Source organism: Oncorhynchus tshawytscha, linkage group LG03 (genome assembly GCF_018296145.1).
Source record: "Oncorhynchus tshawytscha isolate Ot180627B linkage group LG03, Otsh_v2.0, whole genome shotgun sequence".
NCBI lineage: Eukaryota > Metazoa > Chordata > Actinopteri > Salmoniformes > Salmonidae > Oncorhynchus > Oncorhynchus tshawytscha.
The window spans coordinates 6,157,170-6,178,556 of record NC_056431.1 but is presented as its reverse complement, the minus strand read 5'-3'; the positions used below and the strand labels follow the sequence as shown (position 1 = coordinate 6,178,556).

The 21,387-nt window shown below is 43.8% G+C and overlaps 2 protein-coding genes across 3 annotated transcripts; one reads left to right on the top strand and one right to left on the bottom strand.

Annotated features, from left to right (window-relative positions):
* The first annotated feature begins 184 nt into the window (after positions 1-184).
* styk1b (serine/threonine/tyrosine kinase 1b) lies at positions 185-8,295 on the top strand. Of its 2 annotated transcripts, none has more exons than XM_024390016.2 (10): positions 185-645; positions 2,824-2,879; positions 3,260-3,445; positions 3,725-4,096; positions 4,628-4,809; positions 4,923-5,003; positions 6,222-6,430; positions 6,522-6,562; positions 6,734-6,830; positions 7,999-8,295. In XM_024390016.2, the coding sequence occupies exons 2-10, from the start codon at positions 2,825-2,827 to the stop codon at positions 8,189-8,191; spliced, it is 1,416 nt and encodes a 471-aa protein (XP_024245784.1). In that variant the 5' UTR covers positions 185-645; position 2,824; the 3' UTR covers positions 8,192-8,295. The 2 variants fall into 2 exon arrangements, with proteins under 2 accessions (XP_024245784.1, XP_024245795.1); XM_024390027.2 differs by lacking the exon at positions 185-645 and adding an exon at positions 2,416-2,440.
* Positions 8,296-12,300: 4,005 nt separating this feature from the next.
* phc1 (polyhomeotic homolog 1) lies at positions 12,301-20,759 on the bottom strand. Its single transcript, XM_024389981.2, has 15 exons — positions 20,579-20,759; positions 19,841-19,962; positions 19,315-19,428; positions 18,458-18,523; positions 18,187-18,330; positions 17,934-18,098; positions 17,718-17,799; positions 16,881-17,590; positions 16,653-16,791; positions 16,232-16,404; positions 16,024-16,090; positions 15,355-15,442; positions 15,021-15,192; positions 13,747-13,984; positions 12,301-13,340 (listed from the first exon to the last, which is right to left on the bottom strand). The coding sequence occupies exons 2-15, from the start codon at positions 19,955-19,957 to the stop codon at positions 13,189-13,191; spliced, it is 2,427 nt and encodes an 808-aa protein (XP_024245749.2). The 5' UTR covers positions 19,958-19,962; positions 20,579-20,759; the 3' UTR covers positions 12,301-13,188.
* Positions 20,760-21,387: the final 628 nt, after the last annotated feature.

Below are 21,387 nucleotides of genomic sequence, written 5' to 3'. Positions count from 1 at the left end.
AAGGACAAGCAAGGCTTTAGGAACATTAGTTGCCAGCTAGGGTGAGAGAAAATGCCTGATATGCGAAGTAAAAGAAAGAGGACAGAGAATAGACTGGAAAGAAGTGGAAGAACCTGTTTCCCCAGGTCAAAAGAGAGATGGCGAAGGGTTAGCAAACACAACAAGAGTTTGACAGGTCAAGACAGAATGAGGGAAATAACTTATACAGAGGGAGAGAAATAAATCCACTAAACTGGTGTAACAACATTACGATAGACTCCCTGGATGAGGAAAAGGGGGAGAGGGGGAGGAAATGGAGTGAGAAACGATGGGAGAGAAAGATGGATGTAGTGCAGGTGAAGAGGGCGGAGTTGAGACGACACTGAATGTGTGACTTAGACAAACACAGAGCTACACAACACAGTTATCCCTGGACTACACACACTGACACACAACACAGTTATCCCTGGAGCCTCACAATCCCCCTGAGAGGAGAGAGAATGGGAGAGAAACCACGACACTAACCCTGGACTACACACACTGACACAACAGGGAAAATGTATGAAATGTGTTGGTTTCTGTGACGGAAAGGGCCAAGGATTGTATTACTGGATTGTTAAGGTTTATTTCTCAAGATCTGAGGCACACACACACAGAGGGAGAGAGGTAAGATGACTACACTGTGTGTTTACTTTGTCTATGTGATTGTTTTATAATGATTTCTCTGAACTAGATATTGGTTCCATTACTGTATACTGTATATACGAGATAGAGGTTGTTTGTGTTCCTCTGCTGAGTGTGTTTTACCGGTTTGTCTATGGGTGTGTGTCATTGTGCTTTACCTGGTTGAAAAAAATGCAGCTGGACAAGTTAAATAATCACTGCACTGACACAAACATGTGATTAGGGAGATTTATTTTCCTTGTTCGTTTGTCTTTTGGAGGAGGTGTTGGGATAAAACAGAAGTCCAATTTCAGTCTTAATTCAGATCACAGGATCTGATCTAGTTAGTCCACTATAAACAGAGGATCTGAAACTCACTATTACTGGCCATCATGTGAGGACGATGTTGTTCATCATTCATGTGATTCATCCGTTCTTGTGTTTTAATGTTTAAGCAGGTTATGTGTGTAAGTGTGACCTTTCATCATGGGAAAAAAAGAAACAGAGGATGTGTTACATGAATATTCCTCTCCCAGGCACTGAGCCACCTGCCATTGAAACCTTGTTTTAAACCTGATTGAACCAGTGATTCGTACAGGATTTCAGAAGCAACATGACTCGGTTGAAATGTGAAAGTTCAAGACAAAGTAAATGTGGGAAATCTCAGCAGAGTTCCCCTGGGAAGGGCTAAAAAAAGGACTCAATGTCAACCATTTCATCAATTACGTTGGTTATGCACTGTGATCAAGAAATGTAATGTCACCTCTTGACATACGGTACCAGTTTGGACACACCTACTCATTCAAGGGATTTTCTTTATTTTTACTATTTTCTACATTGTAAAATAATAGTGAAGACAAAAAAAGGTTGAAATCACACATGGAATCATGTAGTAACCAAAAAACTGTTAAACAAATCAAAATATGTTTTATGTTTGAGATTCTTCAAAGTTGTCACCCTTTGCCTTGATGACAGCCTTGCACACTCTTGGCATTCTCACAACCAACTTCATGAGGAATGCTTTTCCAACAGTCTTGAAGGAGTTCCCACATGCTGAGCACTTGTTGGCTGCTTTTACTTCACTCTGCAGTCCAACTCATTCCAAACCATCTCAACTGGGTTGTGGTCGGGTGATTGTGGAGGACAGGTTTTCGGATATAGCACTCCATCACTCTCTTTCATGGTCCAATAGCCCTTACACAGCCTGGTGGTGTGTTTTAGGTCATTGTCCTGTTCAAAAACAAATGATAGTCCCACTAAGCGCAAACCAGATGGGATGGTGTATCGCTGCAGAATGCTGTGGTACACATACTGGTTAAGTGTGCCTTGAATTCTAAATGAATCACTGACAGTGTCACCAGCAAAGCACTATCACACCTCCTCCTCCATGCTTCATGGTGGGAACCACACATGCGGAGATCATCCGTTCACCCACTCTGCATTTCACAAAGACACGGCGGTTAGAACCAAAAATCTCAAATTTGGACTCATGAGACCACAGGACAGATTTCCACCGGTCTAATGTCCATTGCTCGTGATTCTTGGGCCAAGCAAGTCTCTTCTTCTTATTGGTGTCCTTTAGTAGTGGTTTAGTAGCAATTCAACTATGAAGGCCTGATTCACGCTGTCTCCTCTGAATAGTTGATGTTGAGATGTGTCTGTTACTTAAACTCTGTGAAGCATTTACTTGGGCTGCAATTTCTGAACTCTAATGAACTTATCCTCTGCAGCAGAGGTAACTCTGGGTCTTCCTTTCCTGCAGTGGTCCTCATGAGAGCCAGTTTCATCATAGCGCTAGGTGGGTTTTGCAACTGCACTTGAAGAAACTTTCAATTTTCAGGATTGACTGACCTTCATGTCTTAAAGTAATGATGGACTGTTGTTCTTGAAGCTGGTTGAAAGAATGCCAAGGGTGTGCAAAGCTGTCCCCAAGGCAAAGGGTGGCTACTTTGAAGAATCTCAAATATAAAATATATTTTGATTTGACTTTTTTGGTTTCTACATGATTCCATATGTTATTTCATAGTTTTGAAGTCTTTGCTATTATTCTACACTGTAGAAAATAGTAAAATAAAGGAAAACCCTTGAATGAGTAGGTGTCCAAACTTTTGACCTGTACTATACAATGTTGTAACCTACAAGGCTTCATGTTTTACCCACTTTGCCTTGCTTTGTTGTTAGAATGTCTTCAATGTCAGAAGCAGACTCCCGCTGTCAACCAGGAGACACCATCTGTAGTAAGTGTTACACACACACACCACGCACACACGCACACACCACACACACACACACACACACACACACACACACACACACACACACACACACACACACACACACACACACACACACACACACACACACACAACAAACACACACACACACACACCACGCACGCACGCACACACACACACACACACACACACACACACACACACACACACACACACACACACACACACACACCGCACACACACCTCACACACCACACACACACACACACACACACACACACACCGCACACACCGCACACACCACACACACCACACACACACACTACACACACACACACACACAGTTATCTTTCGTTGTCTTAATGCTCGCGTCTGTTCCTCAGATATCCGTGTGTACGAGCAAGAAGTGATCATCGTGCCCATCCTCCTATTGGCTAGCTTCCTGGTCGTGCTGGTCTTCATCATCCTGCTACGGTACTGTCCTGAGAAGGTGGACCGCATCCAACCACAGAACACTGTGGCCACGTCCAGATCACAGCGCTCCAGAAGACAACTGCACGGCATTGATGGTGAGTGTGTGTATATTTGTGCTCAAGGATGTGACTTTGAAAGACTGTTTTCATAGGGAAATACTGTAGGTAATTTGAGGTAATGCGTGTGTATGTTTCTGTCTATGTCAACAACATAGGCTCTTATTCTATTTGCACAGGCTAGTAATGAACGGAATCAAACCTGTTATTATACTGTAGCTATCTACTTTAAACTTCAGGCAATAACCTCTTCCTCTCTCTTCCCTCTCTGTCCTCTCCCCCTCCTCTCTCTATTCATCCTCCCCTCCCGCTCCGCAGCTCCTCTCGGTATCAACCCGCTGGAACATGAGACTATTGCTCTCGATACCCCCTCCTACTCTACCTTCTCATCAACTCACTCCCACCCCTCCTCCAACCGTCTCTCCTTCTCCATGAGGACTCCCTCTCTCCCCCCTATCCCCCCACCCAAGACCTTCATCTCATCCTCCCTGTCCAGCCCCCTGCCCCAGGCGTTGACACCTTCCTTCACCCCCATGGTCCAGCCCAGGGAGCTGCCTCGCCAGAGGCTGCCAGAGTCCTTCAACCTAGTGGCCTCGCTGCCCACAGCCTTCTCCCTGCGCTCTGACAAGGCTGTCTCTCTCTACAGGGCCCGCATGGACAACAGGAACGCTGTGCTCCGAGTGCTCAACGGTGAGAGGATGAAAAGCAGCTACTACTGAAACAAGCTATTTAATAATGGCTTATAAGCAGTGTATTAGCATACCAAAGTGATGATATAGTCAGAACTACTTAGGGTTAGGATAAGGGTTAAAGTTAGGGTTGACATTAGTGTAAGGTAGAATTTGTGGTCAAAGCATGGTACTTCAATCTTTTCCAGCATGGTCAAGAAGTGAGGAAACAACCACCGTAAAGAGCCATTGAATGGGGGCACAGCGTCATTAGGCAGTTTCTTCCCTAGTTTCAATAGGTGTGGCTGGTGCTTGTGGATTGTTAGACAATCACCACCATAATTGCAGCAACTGTTTACTTTGTAAAACTGGTCTCTCTACAACCTGTTTCTCTGACCTCCCTTTCAGAAATGTAATTACCAACTGGTACAGCAAGTCTGCTTCAAGGCTTTGAGATAAAGACAAAATATGTTCAGCCAAAGGCTTTGGAAGGCCGTTTTCGCACAGCATGTTGCAGGCAATTTCATTTTCTTCTCCTCCTACTCTCCCTCAGACTCTGCGAGCGCCACAGAGAGGCACAACTTCCTGGGCTTTGCTTCCTTCTTGTCTCAGTTGGGGCCACACCCCTTCCTACCGGAGCTTCTGGGCGTGGTCTCCCTGCGTGTGCCCCTAGTTACAGTTGTTGAGGAGCTAGAGAACAGAGATCTGCTCAGCTTCCTGTGGCGGTGCAGACAGGTAGGAACCACATTACCCATGAGGCATTGTCTCTACAAGCCCATTATTTATACTAAAATTAGGAGCTGTTTGTGATTTGCATATAAATTGATTCTCTTTGTGTGTTATGTCAGGATGGTGTGGGCGGGGAACCTCCATGTGAGATCACAGAGAGACGTATATTTACCATGGCCAAACAAGTAGCCTCTGCTCTGGTGAGTAAACTATGGGAATATGTTGGCTTAATGTGTTTCTGCCACAGAAATCAACATGTTTAAACCATGATAATGCCCCATGTTCAAACCATCAAACCATGAACCTGCCCCGTGTTCAAACCATCAAACCATGAACCTGCCCCATGGTCAAACCATGAACCTGCCCCATGGTCAAACCATCAAACCATGAACCTGCCCCATGGTCAAACCATCAAACCATGAACCTGCCCCATGGTCAAACCATCAAACCATGAACCTGCCCCATGGTCAAACCATCAAACCATGAACCTGCCCCATGGTCAAACCATCAAACCATGAACATGCCCCATCCTGACATCCTCATTGTCTACTACTAACATTATCTCTTTACCTTGTTTGCTTTTCCATAATTAGGATCTGAAAGGATCTTGAAAGATGTGTGTGCTGTGTCTCAAAAGTCCACAGTGGCTTCCTGTGCTTATGTATTCTCCACAGTGGCTTCCTGTGTTTATGTATATTCCACAGTGGCTTCCTGTGCTTATGTATTTTCCACAGTGGCTTCCTGTGTTTATGTATTCTCCACAGTGGCTTCCTGTGTTTATGTATTCTCCACAGTGGCTTCCTGTGCTTATGTATTCTCAACAGTGGCTTCCTGTGTTTATGTATTCTCCACAGTGGCTTCCTGTGCTTATGTATTCTCAACAGTGGCTTCCTGTGTTTATGTATTCTCCACAGTGGCTTCCTGTGCTTATGTATTTTCCACAGTGGCTTCCTGTGTTCATGTATTTTCCACAGTGGCTTCCTGTGCGTTTGTATTTTCCACAGTGGCTTCCTGTGCTTATGTATTTTCCACAGTGGCTTCCTGTGCTTATGTATTTTCCACAGTGGCTTCCTGTGTTCATGTATTTTCCACAGTGGCTTCCTGTGCGTTTGTATTTTCCACAGTGGCTTCCTGTGCTTATGTATTTTCCACAGTGGCTTCCTGTGCTTATGTATTTTCCTTCTCTGCATTGATTTGGTCAGTTGAATTCCATGGCAGGTTTCCTGTATGTCAGTGTACTGCACCTGTCCTGTGTATTATGTACAGAAGAGGGAAAGGAAACAAGAGGACGAAGTCACTGTGGACTTTAGAGACTAATTGAATGAAAGGGTATAATTTACGAATGTTGAGATCTGACACTGTCTCACAGCTTTAACCTCTGACCTTTGACCTCACGTTATCCCCTGTCATCCAATCAGGAGTTCCTCCACAGCCGAGACCTTCTTCATGGCAACGTCTGTGCTCACAGTGTATTGGTCAGCCGGGAGCTGACGGCCAAGCTGTGGGGGCTGGGCGGGGTCTACACCAGGAATACCCAGGGAGCTACTAAGACTGAAGTTCCCAGCTTGAAGAAATGGCAGGCCCCTGAGCTATTGGCTAGGAGGCCTGCCAATCATAGCAGTGACGTGTGAGTTACCCTACTTAGTCTATGCTGACATTTCAATCAATTCTCAAGGTATGCAAAATACACTGATACATGTTTGTCTTTCTCTCACTAGCTGGTCGTTTGGCATCTTGTTGTTTGAAATGGCGACCTTGGGTGAGTTACATGAAATCTATTCTTCTGACTTTGAGTGCCCCTTTTGGCCAATGATACACATAACAACCACTCATTTATTCTGATATAATCTCTTTCTCTGAGCTACAATCTCTAATTTGTGTCATTAACCCTTCCTTCTCTCCCCTCTTTCTCTCTTTCTCCCTCTCTCAGGTGATGCTCCGTTTTCAGATATCTCCGTCAACGAGCTTCTACAGTTTCACCAGAGAGGGAAAACACTGAGAAAGCCAGCCAACTGCTCCAACTCACTGTAACTATCCATTATACTGCACTATTATTATTGCGTTATTGCCAGGAGAAGGAGCTTCTTTAGACCGAGATCAAAGAGAAGATAGAGGAATCTAGTGCCTAAAAGCCTGTTTTAGTATGGGCAGCAACTTTGAGGAATTTCATCATTTTGTAGTAGTCAAATGGATGGGACTTCCTATGGGTTAAGGAAGGGTCACATAATTCCATCCAGGTCTTCAGGAGAGATCGGCAAATGAAATATACCTGTGAGCAGGAGTGAAAGTAAGGCGGTACAGCGTCCCGGCAAGATAAATAGTTGAGGTACACCATACCGGCAAAACACGAATGAGCCTATAACAATAATTCAAGCAAAATGACAAAACTGAAGGCTATTCCACCACTTTGTATCATTACCGAAAGTCAGAGGCATGAAAAATGAGTGAACTGACTTGAAAACGGGTGTTATAGCCTACGCTCCAAAATTCAATGTTGTTCGACGAGAACACTGAAATTTGGCAAGGCAGCGATGAATGTCCGACACCGAGACGAGCGAGGACAGCAGTGGACGCATAATTTATTGACTAATGTCATTACACTTAGTGGGGTTTGGTGTAACAGATTCACGTGCCTGGATAGCCTAGTAAAGGAGCCCTTTGAAGTGATAGTTTGGCAATCAGATGAAAACATCATGACAGGTTGTGTTTATGCTACAGTAGAAGGTAATACATTGTAAAAGTTAATTGACAAACCTTTGGTACTAGGCCCACGGAGATCCTAATGAATGAATAGGGGATTCTATATGTAATTAATGATTAAGCCCATACATAAAATTATTTATGCACACGCTTATAGGAGGTCCCGTACCAGGAAGAAATGAATTCTACTTTCACCCGTGCTTGTGAGCAAACATTCCATAACTGCAGGTGGCAGTAAATCACAAACCTTGGCTTTATACCTGTTCAAACAACACGCTCTAGGTGGCAGTATGCACCCTTTCAGTTTGTTTACCAACTCATAGAAGTAGTAGAAGAAGAAAATTGACTAGTTCAAAATGGAGATGGCCTCAATGACACTGCCCATGCTCTCACAGATGCCATAATGGGACAGACAGATACACTGTTCTCTGTCCTCTGTCTTTATGATGGAGATATGCCTCTATTCCCCCGTAACCACGCCCACCCTTCTCACAGGTACTCCATCATCAAGGCCTGCTGCCAATGGAAGGAGCAGGATCGCGCCACGTTGGCTGAGGTCGACCGCAAGCTCCAATCAGGAGAGAAGAGTGCCAACAACAAAGTCCTCAAGGTGCCTGAGCCAATCAACATTGAGCAGTACCTGCAAGAGGCTGGATATGGGGAGTCCAACAGCTACACTGTTTTCTGAGTGGCGGCTGTGCCGTCCAATGAAATGCACTATGCTGAGGGACGACGGTGGATGTTTATATATGTATGCCTCCATTCATTACAGAAATATATTCACTTCCTTCTGCTCTTTTTCAGTCCCCTTCATGGGGACTTCAGTTTGTAGATGATTGTGTATATCAGTGGAGGCTGCTGAGGGGAGGACGGCTCATAATAATGGCCAGAATGGAGTGAATGGAATGGTATCAATTTCATGTGTTTGATACCATTCCATTCTCTCAATTCCAGCTGTTCCACTCCATTCCAGTCATTATTATGAGATGTCCTCCCCTCAGCAGCCTCCACTGATGTACACTACCGTTCAAAAGTTTGGGGTCACTTAAACATTTCCTTGTCTTCCATGAAAACATACATGAGATGAGTTGCAAAGTGAATAGGAAATATAGTCAAGACGTTGACATGGTTATAAATAATGATTTTTCATTGAAATAATAATTGTGTCCTTCAAACTTTGCTTTCTTCAAAGAATCCTCCATTTGCAGCAATTACAGCCTTGCAGACCTTTGGCATTCTAGTTGTCAATTTGTTGAGGTAATCTGAAGAGATTTCACCCCATGCTTTCTGATGCACCTCCCACAAGTTGGTTTGGCTTGATGGGCCCTTCTTACGTACCATGCGGTCAAGTTGCACCTACAACAGCTCAATAGGGTTGAGATCCGGTGACTGTGCTGGCCACTCCATTATAGACAGAATACCAGCTGACTGCTTCTTCCCTAAATAGTTATTGCATAGTTTGGAGCTGAGCTTTGGGTCATTGTCCTGTTGTAGGTGGAAATTGGCTCCATTTTTAAGCACCATCCACAGGGTATGTGTAACGGGTGTCGTCATTGGATGAGGAATAATCGGACCAAAGCGTGGTAAGTGTTCATGCTTGTTATTTAAACTGAACACTATAACAAAATAACAAAGAGAATAAACGAAACCGAAACAGTCCTGTCAGGTGCAGAAAACACTAAACAGAAAATAACTACCCACAAAACATAGGTGGGAAAAAGCTACCTAAGTATGGTTCCCAATCAGAGACAACGATAGTCAGCTGTCCCTGATGGAGAACCATACCCGGCCAAAACAAAGAAATACAAAACATAGAAAAAGGAACATAGAATGCCCACCCAAATCACACCCTGACCAAACCAAAATGGAGACATAAAAAGCTCTAAGGTCAGGGCATGACAGTATGGCATGGCATTGCAAAATGGACTTATAGCTTTCCTTCTTCAAGATCCCTTTTACCCTGTACATATCTCCCACTTTACCACCACCAAAGCAGCCCCAGACCATCACATTGCCTCCACCATGCTTGACAGATGTGGTCAAGCACTCCTCCAGCATATTTTTTTTTCTGCATCCCACGAATGTTCTTCTTTGTGATCCAAACACCTCAAACTTAGATTCGTCTGTCACTTATTCCAATCTTCCTCTGTCCAGTATTATTTTGCCCATCTTAATCTTTTATTTTTATTGGCCAGTCTGAGATATGGCTTTTTCTTTGCAACTCTGCCTAGAAGGCCAGCATCCCAGAATCGCCTCTTCACTGTTGATGTTGAGACTGGTGTTTTGCGGGTACTATTTAATGAAGCTGCCAGTTGAGGACTAGACACTCTAATGTACTTGTCCCCTTGCTCAGTTGTGCAACGGGGCCTCCCACTCCTTTTTCTATTCTGGTTTGCGCCGAGTTTGCGCTGTTCTGTGAAGGGAGTAGTACACAGCGTTGTACAAGATCTTCAGTTTCTTGCCAATTTCTTGCATGGAATAGCCTTAATTTCTCAGAACAAGAATAGACTGACAAGTTTCAGAAGAAAGTTATTTGTTTCTGGCCATTTTGAGCCTGTAATCGAACCAACAAATGCTAATGCTCCAGATACCCAACTAGTCTAAAGAAGGCCAGTTTCATTGCTTCTTAAATAAGTACAACAGTTTTCTGCTGTGCTAACATAATTGCAAAAGAGTTTTCTAATAATCAATTAGCCTTTTAAAATGATAAACTTGGATTAGCTAACACAACGTGCCATTGGAACACAGGAGTGATGGTTGCTGATAATAGGCCTCTGTACGCCTACGTAGATATTCCATTAAAAACCTGTTGTTTCCAGCTACAATAGTAATTTACAACATTAACAATGTCTAAACTGTATTTATGATCAATTTGATGTTATTTTAATGGACAAAAAAACAAGGACATTTCTAAGTGACCCCAAACTTTTGAACGGTAGTGTATATATTGTATATCAGGGATGGGCAACTCCAGTCCTCAGGGGCTTGATTGCTGCCACACTTGTGTCCTAGCCCCAGCTAACGTACCTGACTCCAATAATCAACTAATCATGATTTTCAGTTTAGAATACATTTAGTTTAATCACCTGCATTTGCTAGGGATGGAGAAAAGTGTGACACCACTCCGGCTCCCGAGGACTTGAGTTGCCCATCACTGCTGTTTATGAAGGTTCACAAATCTTGTCTTCAAAATGATTGTGTAATAGGAGTAATAATATATGACTAGAAATCATTCTTTTTGTTGTGATTTGAGGGACTGAAAGAACACATGGGTGGAGACACCAGGCTTCATTAGAGGTTTATAAGGTGTTTATAAGTTGTTTTGTGACACTTCATTTATCATTTTAAGTCCAAAAATGTATGTAGCAACTAATGATTCTAGCTTTAAATATGGCTGTCTCATAAGTAGGGCCAGAGTTGAATTCTCCTGTGGAAAAACTCAGGACCCTGGTTGCGCCTCAAGTTTGTTCTGGTCAGGTCATGTGATCATGAAACCTCCCGGAAGAGGAAGCGAAATCTGTCACTCCTTTTTTCTGGTTCATAAACAGTTAATGAAATGAAGCAGACCAGACCCAGCTGCTAAATCCATGGAGACCGGAACTGTGGCAATTTTTGTTTTATGGTAAATGACCTAAGTGGGATATTTGGTACAAGCTATATGGAAGGTCAGAGTTCAGTGGTTGATGTTCTACTGTAAATGAGCACAAACTGAACTGACATTATTTGCACACTCTCCACAATGTGAATCAATGTAGAAGTTTACCAATGTCAATTAAAACCGTTCACACTGATGCTTTTCTCATCTGAATTGGTCAGCAGTACTCTGTTTCAGTGGCTCCCAAACCTTTTTGTCTTTTGAATTCTTTACTCATTTTTTTCTACTTCTACTAATGCTTTTCCACAAGCCAGGTGTTATAGGAGTTTGGCCTTGAATGATTGTAACATTGCACAGTGAGAACCCTACAAGTCATTGAAATGCCACTATAGAGTCAGGGCTAATTATACTGAACAAAAACAGTTCATATGAGGAAATCAGTCAATTTAAATAAATTCATTAGGCCCTAATTTATGGAATTCAATTGAGGGGGAATACAGATATGGATTTATTGGTTACAGATACCTTAAAAACAATGGGCCTCAGGATCTCATCGCTGTATTTTTGTGCATTCAAATTGCCAATCGATAAAATGCAATTGGGTTTGTTGACCATAGTTTATGCCTGCTCATACCATAACCCCACCGCCACAATGTTGACATGAGGAGACCGCACGCCCACACAATACCATACACATGGTCTGCGGTTGTGAGGCCGGATGGATGTACTGCCAAATTCTCTAAAACGACATTGGAGGCTGTTTATGGTACAGAAATTAACATACAATTATATGCTAATAGCTCTGGTGGACATTCCTGCAGTCAGCATGCCAATTGCACGCTCCCTCAAAACTTGAGACGTCTGTAGCATTGTGTTGTGTTACAAAACTGCACATTTTAGAGTGGATTTTTATTGTCCCCAGCACAAGGCAAACCTGTGTAACAATCATGCTCTTTAATGAGCTTCTTGATATGCCTCACCTGTCAGGTGGATGGATTATCTTGGCAAAGGAGAAATGCTCACTAACAGGGAAATAAACAAATTTGTCCACAAAATTTGAGAGAAATAAGCTTTTTGTTCCTACGGAACATTTCTGGGATCTTTTATTTCAGCTCATGAAACATGGGACCAAGACTTTACATGTTGTGTTTATATTTTCGATCAGTGTAATTCCGGTCCCGGAGCGCTGAAACATTTCTAACTTTCATCTTCTCCTAATAAGGGACTGGTTCAGACCTGGGACACCAGGTGAGTGCGATTAACGACCAAGTAGAAACAAAAAACAGAAGTGTTTCCACCCTCCAGGACCGGCATTGAATAGCCCTGAATCTGTAGCAGCCATATACAAACAACACTCAGAGCTAAAGAGCATAGTTCCAGTAACAATACCCATTTTCAGGTAGTTCAGTCAGTTACTAATACTCACTACATCCCCCTTCATGAAAACTTCCACACCAAAATAATAGCTTTGATTGTAGTACAAAAGATCAAATCTTTAAAACAGGGTCATATCTGGTAAAAAAAAAAAAAAAAAAAAAAAAAAGTTAAAGCTCTTTAATGTCCTTTCATACACTTAATTAGAGCCTGGCATCTACATTAACATTACAAATCCACTTTGTAAAAAGAAAAGTGAAATGGACCATTTTCAATAATATCACTATGGTTATAGCACCGTTGAAATGTAGAAAAAGGCAACTTGAACTGTCCTAGCTAGCTAGCCACGGTTACTGTAGGTGACCACGTTTGCAGTGTCAAATGAGTATATGTTTCTCCTGACAGACACACACATGAACTCACCCATACTTTGTCAGTTTACCTCACAAACATGAACTCTAAAGTTAGACTATCAGATTTTTTTGCACAGAAAGTCTAAGCATATCCTAATTATTTCTCCTCTTACCTAAATTCAACCCCCTTCTCTTTATCTAGTTTCTAAAATGATTGAGGTTTATGATTAAAATCAACCCCCATTTTCCCCTCCCTTCCAGTCTTGGTCTCAGGCTTGAATGTCACTAATACAAGTCTTTAGTGTGGGTCCCAGTTTGAAGTTCATTGGAACCCCTCTTCCTCATCCCTCCCTCCTTCCCCCGTCAGTCTCGTAGGCTGTTGATGAAGGCACAGATCTTGAGGGCGGGTCCTAGTTTGATGTTCATGGTGGAGATGAGGTGTTCTTCTCTGAGTAGCAGCAGGGCCTGTCCGTCAATCTCCTGGGACAGGAACTGGGCTGCCAGCTCCTCACAACCTGGGAGGGGAGGAGAGTGAATACGCTATGAAAAGGGACTGCTCACTAGCAATGAACATACACCTAAAATACACATTGGCGTGGGTTATGGACAAACTGTTGGATTTCTTTGATCCATTTCAGGGTTACCCAAACTGGGTCCTTGGGCCTCCCCTGGGTGCACATTTTGTTTTTTGCCCTAGCACTACAAAGCTGATTCAAATAAGCAACTCATCATCTCAGGCTTGAACATTTGAATCAGCTGTGTAGTGCGAGGGGAAACCCAAAACGTGCCCCCAGGACCCAGTTTGGGAAACCCTGAACTAATTGACCAGTTGGCCATGGGTTCCATTTTTACAGATTCCCCTACTATGAAGACTCTTAATTCATTGTTTACTTCATTGACTGTTAATGAATGAGTACTGACCTTGCAGTGAAGAGATGAACCTGCAGACCTCCTCCACACCCCAATGGGCGGGGCTCCCAGACAGGAAGTTGGCCTCATCCAATGGGAGGCTGCCTTGAGCTGAGTCGTCCAAATGGGGATCGCAGTGGGCGGGCCTAGGGCAGGAGAGGGAGGAGCTAGGGGAGAGTGATGGGGAATCTTCTTCCTCCTCCTCGTCACAACTGGACACATCCTCTGAGCGACTGGACTCAGAACGACACTACAGCCAATCATAGAGAGAAGAGCGTCATACATGTAGGCCTGCAGTTTAATGGTACTGGAGCTGATCCTGTATGTATGTATTATACATAATCACTGAACAAAATAACACAACATGCAACAATTTCATTGATTTTACTGAGTTACAGTTCATATGAGGAAATCAGTCAACTGAAATAACTTTTAAAAAAAGGGTCTCTATCTCGTCACTGTATTTTTGTGAATTCAAATTGCCATCGTTAAATTGCAATTGTGTTTATTGTCCGTAGCTTATACCTTCCCATACCATAACCCCACCGCCACCATGGGGCACTCTGTTCACAACGTTGGCATCAGCTAACCGCTCGCCCACTTGACACCATATGGACTGCAGTTGTGAGGCCGGTTGGACGTACTGCCAAATTCTCTAAAACAACGTTGGAGGCCATTTATGGTAGAAAAATGAATATTAAATTCTCTGGCAACAGTTCTGGTGGACATTTCTGCAATCAGCATGCCAATTGCACACTCCCTCAAAACATGTGACATCTATTGTGTTGTGTGACAAAACTGCACATTTAGATTGGCTTTTTATTGTCCCAAGCACAAGGTGCACCTGTGGTATGATCATATCAGCTTCTTGATATGCCACACCTGTCAGATGGATGGATTATCTTAGCAAAGGAGAAATGCTCACTAACAGGGATATAAACAAATGTGTGGACAAATTTTGAGAAATAAGCTTTTTGAGGGTATGGAAATTATCTGAGATCTTTTTTTTTCAGCTCATGAAACATGGGACCAACACTTTACATGTTGGGTTTATATTTTTGTTCAGTATAGTATGCTTACTTACTTTATCATGTTCTTCTATCTGGTGTGTTTCAGTTCTACCTTGTTATTTTTGGTATTACATTGTTATTGATTACTGTAGTGTTGGGTTTAGAGATGGTAAGATACTCATTTTATTGTACTTGTGTATGTGACATTCAAACTTGAAACAGGAGGAGAGTAAACAACAACATTTCTATTTCATGGATCAGAAACATCCACTTTACCTCCTTGACAGGCAAATGTCTGCCGGCTATTTTAGCGCAGGCGATCTCCGAGCTACTCCTACGAGGACCCCTGCGTCTGACGATGTTGTCTGGGGGAACGGGAGGACCAGGCGGCCGTGCAGAAGCTCGCCCCCTACTGACCTGGAAGTGATGACTGCAGCTCACATTGTATCTGGAGGAGAGTGACCAAAGCAGGTAATAACAAAGAGTCAATAGTGTTGGCTGCACCCAGGACAAAAATGTGATGTCAACAGTGCTGACTTTAAAGTGTAAACCTGTTCTGGTCAGAGAGGTGTGTGATATAGTGAGAAGACAGGTGAGGTAGCTAGGGTACCTCTTAGCGCAGGTCTTGGAGCAGAACCTCTTGGAGCCCCTGAACTGGCTGGCTGGAGCCAAGCTCTCACAGTACTCACACTTCAACACTGGTGAGGAGAGAGTCAGACTGTTAGTACAGAGATGACTAGGGGTCAGAGGAGGCTGGTGGGAGGAGCTATAGGAGGACGGGCTCATTGTAATGGCTGGAATGGAATAAATATAACGTTGTCAAACACATTACAATGATTCCGTCCTCCTATAGCGCCTCCCACCAGCCTCCTATGCTAGGGATGACAACTACTGTACAGAATCAAGCTATACTACTGCAACATCTCACAGACAACTGGATCAGAGGCAGAATCAAGCTATACTACTGCAACATCTCACAGACAAATGGATCAGAGGCAGAATCAAGCTATACTACTGCAACATCTCACAGACAAATGGATCAGAGGCAGAATCAAGCTATAGTACTGCAACCTCTCCCAGGCAACTGGATTAGAGGCAGAATCAAGCTATAGTACTGCAACCTCTCCCAGGCAACTGGATCAGAGGCAGAATCAAGCTATAGTACTGCAACCTCTCCCAGGCAACTGGATCAGAAAAAAAAAAATGAAAGGCTAGTGCATCAGTCTGCTGGTATGGAGTGTATTCTTTAAGGAAGGTAGAAAATATACCACCCACTAACCTGCAGGGCCTCCATTGTCAGCCTGTTGAACACCCATGGCTAGTGGCTCCTTCACTGGCCCAGTCACCTGTCAATCAATGTCAGGTTTGGGTGTTAGAGAAGGATATGTTCTGGCCCTAAAGCAAAGTTCTGTGCAAACAAAACCACATCTTCTCTCCTGATCCATGGTAAGCAGATAGCTAGGTGCTAGCCAGATATGTGAACTCACAGGGAAAGGCTCAGCTCCCTCCTGGATGACAAAACCCTCTATGAGGTGGGTGAGGACCTGAGGTTTGACCACCGCCTGGGGCAGAGGGGCTCTGTCTCCCTGACCCCCCACCCCCCAAGACAGGGGTAGAGACAGGGTGGGGGGAGAGGAGAAGGCTGGCACCACTTTAGGAGCTGGAGAAAGAGAGCGAGAGCAAGTGAGGGAACCAGGGTAGAAAAGAATGTAGGTGAAATGTCAGAGTTTGGGAATTTACACTATTGATTCAAAAAACAAACATGAATTTACACTACTCATTCAAAAAAAACATGACTTAACCAAATATGTTTTACAACTTAACCTTAAATCCTTGTATCAAGCGATCGCCAACCTTAGATAGGATTCAACTAAACAAGAACATACATTATGTCTTCAGACATCTTACCGGAGTCCATCGTGGGGGCGGGAGATAGAGGGGCAGAATCTCTCATTGGTGGACAGCAAAGTTGGGAAGGTTCGACTGCCATCTCATTGGTTGCATCAGTTTCCGACTTCCTCTTCAATGAGCCAATTGCAGGCTTTGCCTAATGCAACAGGAAGAGACTAGTTTTGATTAACACACACACACACACACACACACACACCACACGCTTTCAGTTTCTAAGAGGATTACCGTGGTGTTCCCTCCAGTAGAGGCTATAGCGATGCCGTTGTCCTGGGGGCAGCAGCTTCGGGCCTGTGCCAAAGCCTGGGAGTTTCCTACTGAGCCCTGCCTAGCTCCCACCAGCTGGACTGGGACATGGGGCGGGTGGTGGCCCCCCGTGTTGGGCGGAGCCGGGAGGATAGGTGGAGGGTGGCGTGGGGAAAGCTGGACAGGTAAGCGGTGACCCTGTGAGGTTTTGGGCTGTATGTGCACAGGGCCAGAGCTGTGGCTCACCTTGTCCAAGTTAGTGTTGGACTGCTGCAGTGGCTGCACCACCAAGGTCTGGGTGTTGACGTTAGTTTTGGGAGCGACTGAACCTATGGGGTAGCCCTGAGAGGAGGTAGGAACGTTGGAGGTGGGGACTAGGATGTGCGTCACCGTGGCAGCAGGGGTAACCGTGGTTACCGCCCGGGCCTGACATAGGCCTGAGGGGGAGATGAGGAGCTGGGAGAGAGGGAGCGTGGGAGAGGGGGAGGAGGAAGCAGGAACTGAGCTGGCAGCGGTTGGGGCCATATTCAGCTGGTTTCCAGTCTTGACATTTATACTGGGGAGAGCAGTGGGATGAGTGTAGCTAGTCAGTTTGTTGGCCATTTGTTGCTGTTGCTGCTGGGTGTTCTGAGAGAACTGCTGCTGTTGCTGCTGAGGATGCTGTTGTTGTTGTTGACTTAGAGAATAGTTGGCTGATAAAGGGAGAGAGTTTAATGCATGTTTAAAGTTGGAATGAGAGATGGTTCTTTGCATCTTAGTGGCACACAAATTGATATAGAATTGTGTATGCATATTGGAGGCAAAGATAAGTCCTTTCACCTGCATCTCTCCTGTCTGGAAACTCTGTCTTCACTGCGGCCACTCTGGGAGTGGAGATACAGTGGAGAGCCAGGTTCTGCACCTGAGAGAGTAAGTAGAGGGAGAGAGAAAATAAGGCAAACAATTAGAAACAATATTATTTGTGCAAAATCTTAATTGCAGAGACAACTGTTGACTGAAAAAAAAATGCTTCTCACAACAGGAAGTGGTCACTACCTGGTCATTGTCGGATTGGGCATTGGAGGTGGGATGGACTTCCTGTTGCTGCTGTTGTTGCTGAGGCTGTTGCTGTGCAACTGTCGCTACAGCAGCCGTTGCTGTGCCACCAGGCATGAAGATGAGCTGGGAGGCTGCGAGGGGTGCTCTGAGGGAGCGGTTGACCTGTGGGTTCATAGGTCAGAGGTTATTGAATATAAAGAGGCTCCTTCTCAATTGACAAAAACACCAGTCTTCTCCTCATTCAACTCACTCTCAGGTACATCTGACCCTGTCCGGCTGAGTTCCCACCCAGCAGCACTGATTGGCTGAGAGCTGATGATGTCACTGATGTGGCAGGGCCGAGGGGGCGGGGATTGGTCATGGTCCCTCCCCCAGAGGTGGTGCTCAGATTGACCTGTGACAAGAGGGAAAATGTTGACGCTGCCATATGTCAGGAATCTCAAAGAAATAAGCTAAGAAACTGCAATTAAGGATAACAGCGCTTGCCACGTTTTATTTGAATTATTGACTGTGAAACTTACAGTGGTGGTTGCTTGGGAGACACTGTGGTTGGGAGAGTTGGACTGGCGACTAGCAGCGAGGGTGGCCTGAGAGAGAAACACAAAATGAAAGAGGTCAAGAGAAAGTAAAAACTTTGAACGTTGTGGCAGTGCAGTGTATTCCTCTGCTTAGTGTTATTATTACCTGTTATTGTGTTATTACCTGTTATGTAAGGGATAATTAACGAGGGGCTATGTGTTCTATGGAAAATAATGAATGGCGTGCAAGGTGTGTTCCACGACGCGCTAGCGAAGTGACGTTCCACGGGGTTGCATTATTTTCCAGAGAACGCAAAGTGCCGAGTTGATTATCCCTTTTGTAACATGGCTATAATTGAACACATTTGCCGCTAGAAATGTGTTCAACATCTACTGAAGTGGCTAGCAAGTTTACTAGATAGCTACAGTTGTCTTAGTAAAGAAACAGACTTGCTAGTTTAGCTAACCAAAACGTCATACCTAGCTTGCTGCTATGAACATCGAATTCAACAATACCAATGTTTTCAATTCAACTTTTTCTTTCAAAAGAAGCTCAAACAGAACACGCAAGAATGAACTATAGCCATTGAATTCTACCGTGTGTTATAGGGATATAATGCATGCTCTAGAATGCCATTCATTCAAGCCCATCAGAAACAAGTATTCAATAATGCCATGGTATAATAGTGTTATTACTTGTTGTGTCACCTGCAATTGTGTTATTGCCTGTTATTATTGCGTTATTAGATGTTGCGTTACTCATTAGTGTAATTACCTGTTGTGTTACCTGTTATTGTGTTATTACCTGTTCTGTTACCTTTCATTGTGTTATTAGCTGTTGTGCTACCCGTTATTATTACCTGTTGCACGGCAGCCAGGTTGTGAAGCTGCTGGGCACTGTTGATTTGCTGCTGCAGCATGAGCTGCTGGAAGTACTGGGCTGCGTTCGGCTGTCTCTGCAGCGCCTGAAGGGCCTAGAGAGTACAAATCACCACCATCATCCTCAACATCATATTCATTAAGATTAACATCACTTCATTGTTCAAATACACAAGGTCCAAGCTAAATCTGACTTCCGCTTTTAACCCAACCACTACGAAAGACACACATACAGGTATTTTCTGGAGAGGTGCGGGAGGCTGCGACACTGGGCACCCGGGGAGCTATTGTTGTGGGGTGGGGGGTGTTAAGTGCCTTGCTCCAGGGCACAACTGCAGGCAATGGCATCTAGGATTTGATACCAGCAACCCTCCAGTATGCACATGCTCTTCTTGACTGGTCATTCCTAGGCAAGGCTAGTAGTTCAACATTCAGTGCAGACATTCGCCCTATTGTCAAAAATAATGATTCATGCAGCAGGCTTAAAAATAATAATAAAATAATCACCTGCACAGCTTGCCTCTCATACAGAGACATGTGGGCTATCTGGGGAGGGCGGGAGTTCCCAGCAGACGGCGCATTCCCATTGGTAGAGCCCGTGTTCTGGTCATCACCTGCATCCATGCTCTCTGCACAAAACACAGATATCAATCAAATCATGGACTGTAATATCTTACAGTACTGTCAAATAATACTTTTTTCTTTCTTATATGAAAATATATACCATAACAATTGCAAAGCTATTTTATTACCTAGAAATTTCTCTTCTCAGTAGCAGACATTTGACCTCAATAGACCCCTACCCAGTTATCACGTTCTAATCTAATCTACAAATTAACTGGCCATAACTGCTAAAGCTATATCTTGCTGTATGTTGTTGCAGTTCTTAGCTAGCGAATACAATGGGTGAAATTGTCATTGGCGGTAGGAGGCCGGCTGGCTGTCAACAACATGATCGATGACGGAAAGGGAAGCAGCCAGGAGGGAACATGGACGGACAAGTGTGCTCTTCCAAACGTTTAAAACGTTAAATTAGACATTCAAAATTAAGGACAGACAATTGCGTTTAATATTAGATAGCTATACAATTGACTTTCAATGACTGGCAATGTTGAATTAGAACAAAACCTAGGCGAGATCATTGCAGCAATAGTGCATCTGGCTAACGTTAGCATAGCTAGCTAGCTATCAAGCTAGAGCTAGATCATAAGTTAATTGCAAGGCTTTGTGAAATGTTTCTCTTACCTCAATCTCCTGGACCTTTATTTTTTTTAACCTTTTAAATATAAAATCCAGCTTATATCCGTAAACGTTTTACGCATTTGCTTTAGGAAGAAATCTTTGATGTTTTTCTGATTATTGTGTGAAGCAAACAACGGTGAGCCAGATGAGAGAAATCCCGCCCCCTCTCATTCTTTACCATTCCTTTTCCGGCGCCAAAAAATACGTCATTGAGATGCATCAGAGAGGGAACAGTGGCCCAATTAGGTCCTGGATGCAATCATTGATGAAACACAGTCTGGCTTCATGAGGAACAGACATATTTCTAACAATGTCAGACTAGTATTAGACATACTTGACTACTCAGACCTAATAACTGAGGATAGCTTCATATTATTTTTAGATTTTTATAAAGCATTTGACACAGTAGAGCATCAGTTTCTCTTCCACTCCCTTGAGAGACTTGGCTTTGGGGATTTTTTCTGTAAGGCTATTAAGACTCTCTATGCAAATGGTAACAGCTCTATCAAATTGAAATATGGCACCTCACCTAGATTTGAGTTAAAGAGAGGAATTAGGCAAGGTTGTCCTATCTCTCCATACCTGTTTTTATTAATCATCCAACTTATTGCAAATTCTTTAAATAATAGTCCTGTACAAGGTATCTCCATAGCTGGTAAAGAAATTATTATAAGCCAGCTGGCTGACGATACTACACTTTTTCTGAAAGACGCTAACCAAATTCCCATATCGATCAATGTGATACAATCCTTTTCCAAAGCGTCTGGTCTATATCTTAACATTAAGAAATGTGATCTCATGGCTGTCAAAGA

Coding starts and splice junctions, on each gene's coding strand:
- styk1b (XM_024390016.2), top strand. CDS start 2,825: ATGTCTTCAATGTCAGAAGCAGACTCCCGCTGTCAACCAGGAGACACC. Junction 3,446..3,724: donor ACAACTGCACGGCATTGATG/GTGAGTGTGTGT, acceptor CCCGCTCCGCAG/CTCCTCTCGGTATCAACCCG. Junction 4,810..4,922: donor TCCTGTGGCGGTGCAGACAG/GTAGGAACCACA, acceptor GTGTTATGTCAG/GATGGTGTGGGCGGGGAACC.
- phc1 (XM_024389981.2), bottom strand. CDS start 19,957: ATGGATGCAGGTGATGACCAGAACACGGGCTCTACCAATGGGAATGCG. Junction 16,405..16,652: donor CGCCCCCACGATGGACTCCG/GTAAGATGTCTG, acceptor CTCTTTCTCCAG/CTCCTAAAGTGGTGCCAGCC. Junction 13,985..15,020: donor GACATTTGCCTGTCAAGGAG/GTAAAGTGGATG, acceptor GATTGGCTGTAG/TGTCGTTCTGAGTCCAGTCG.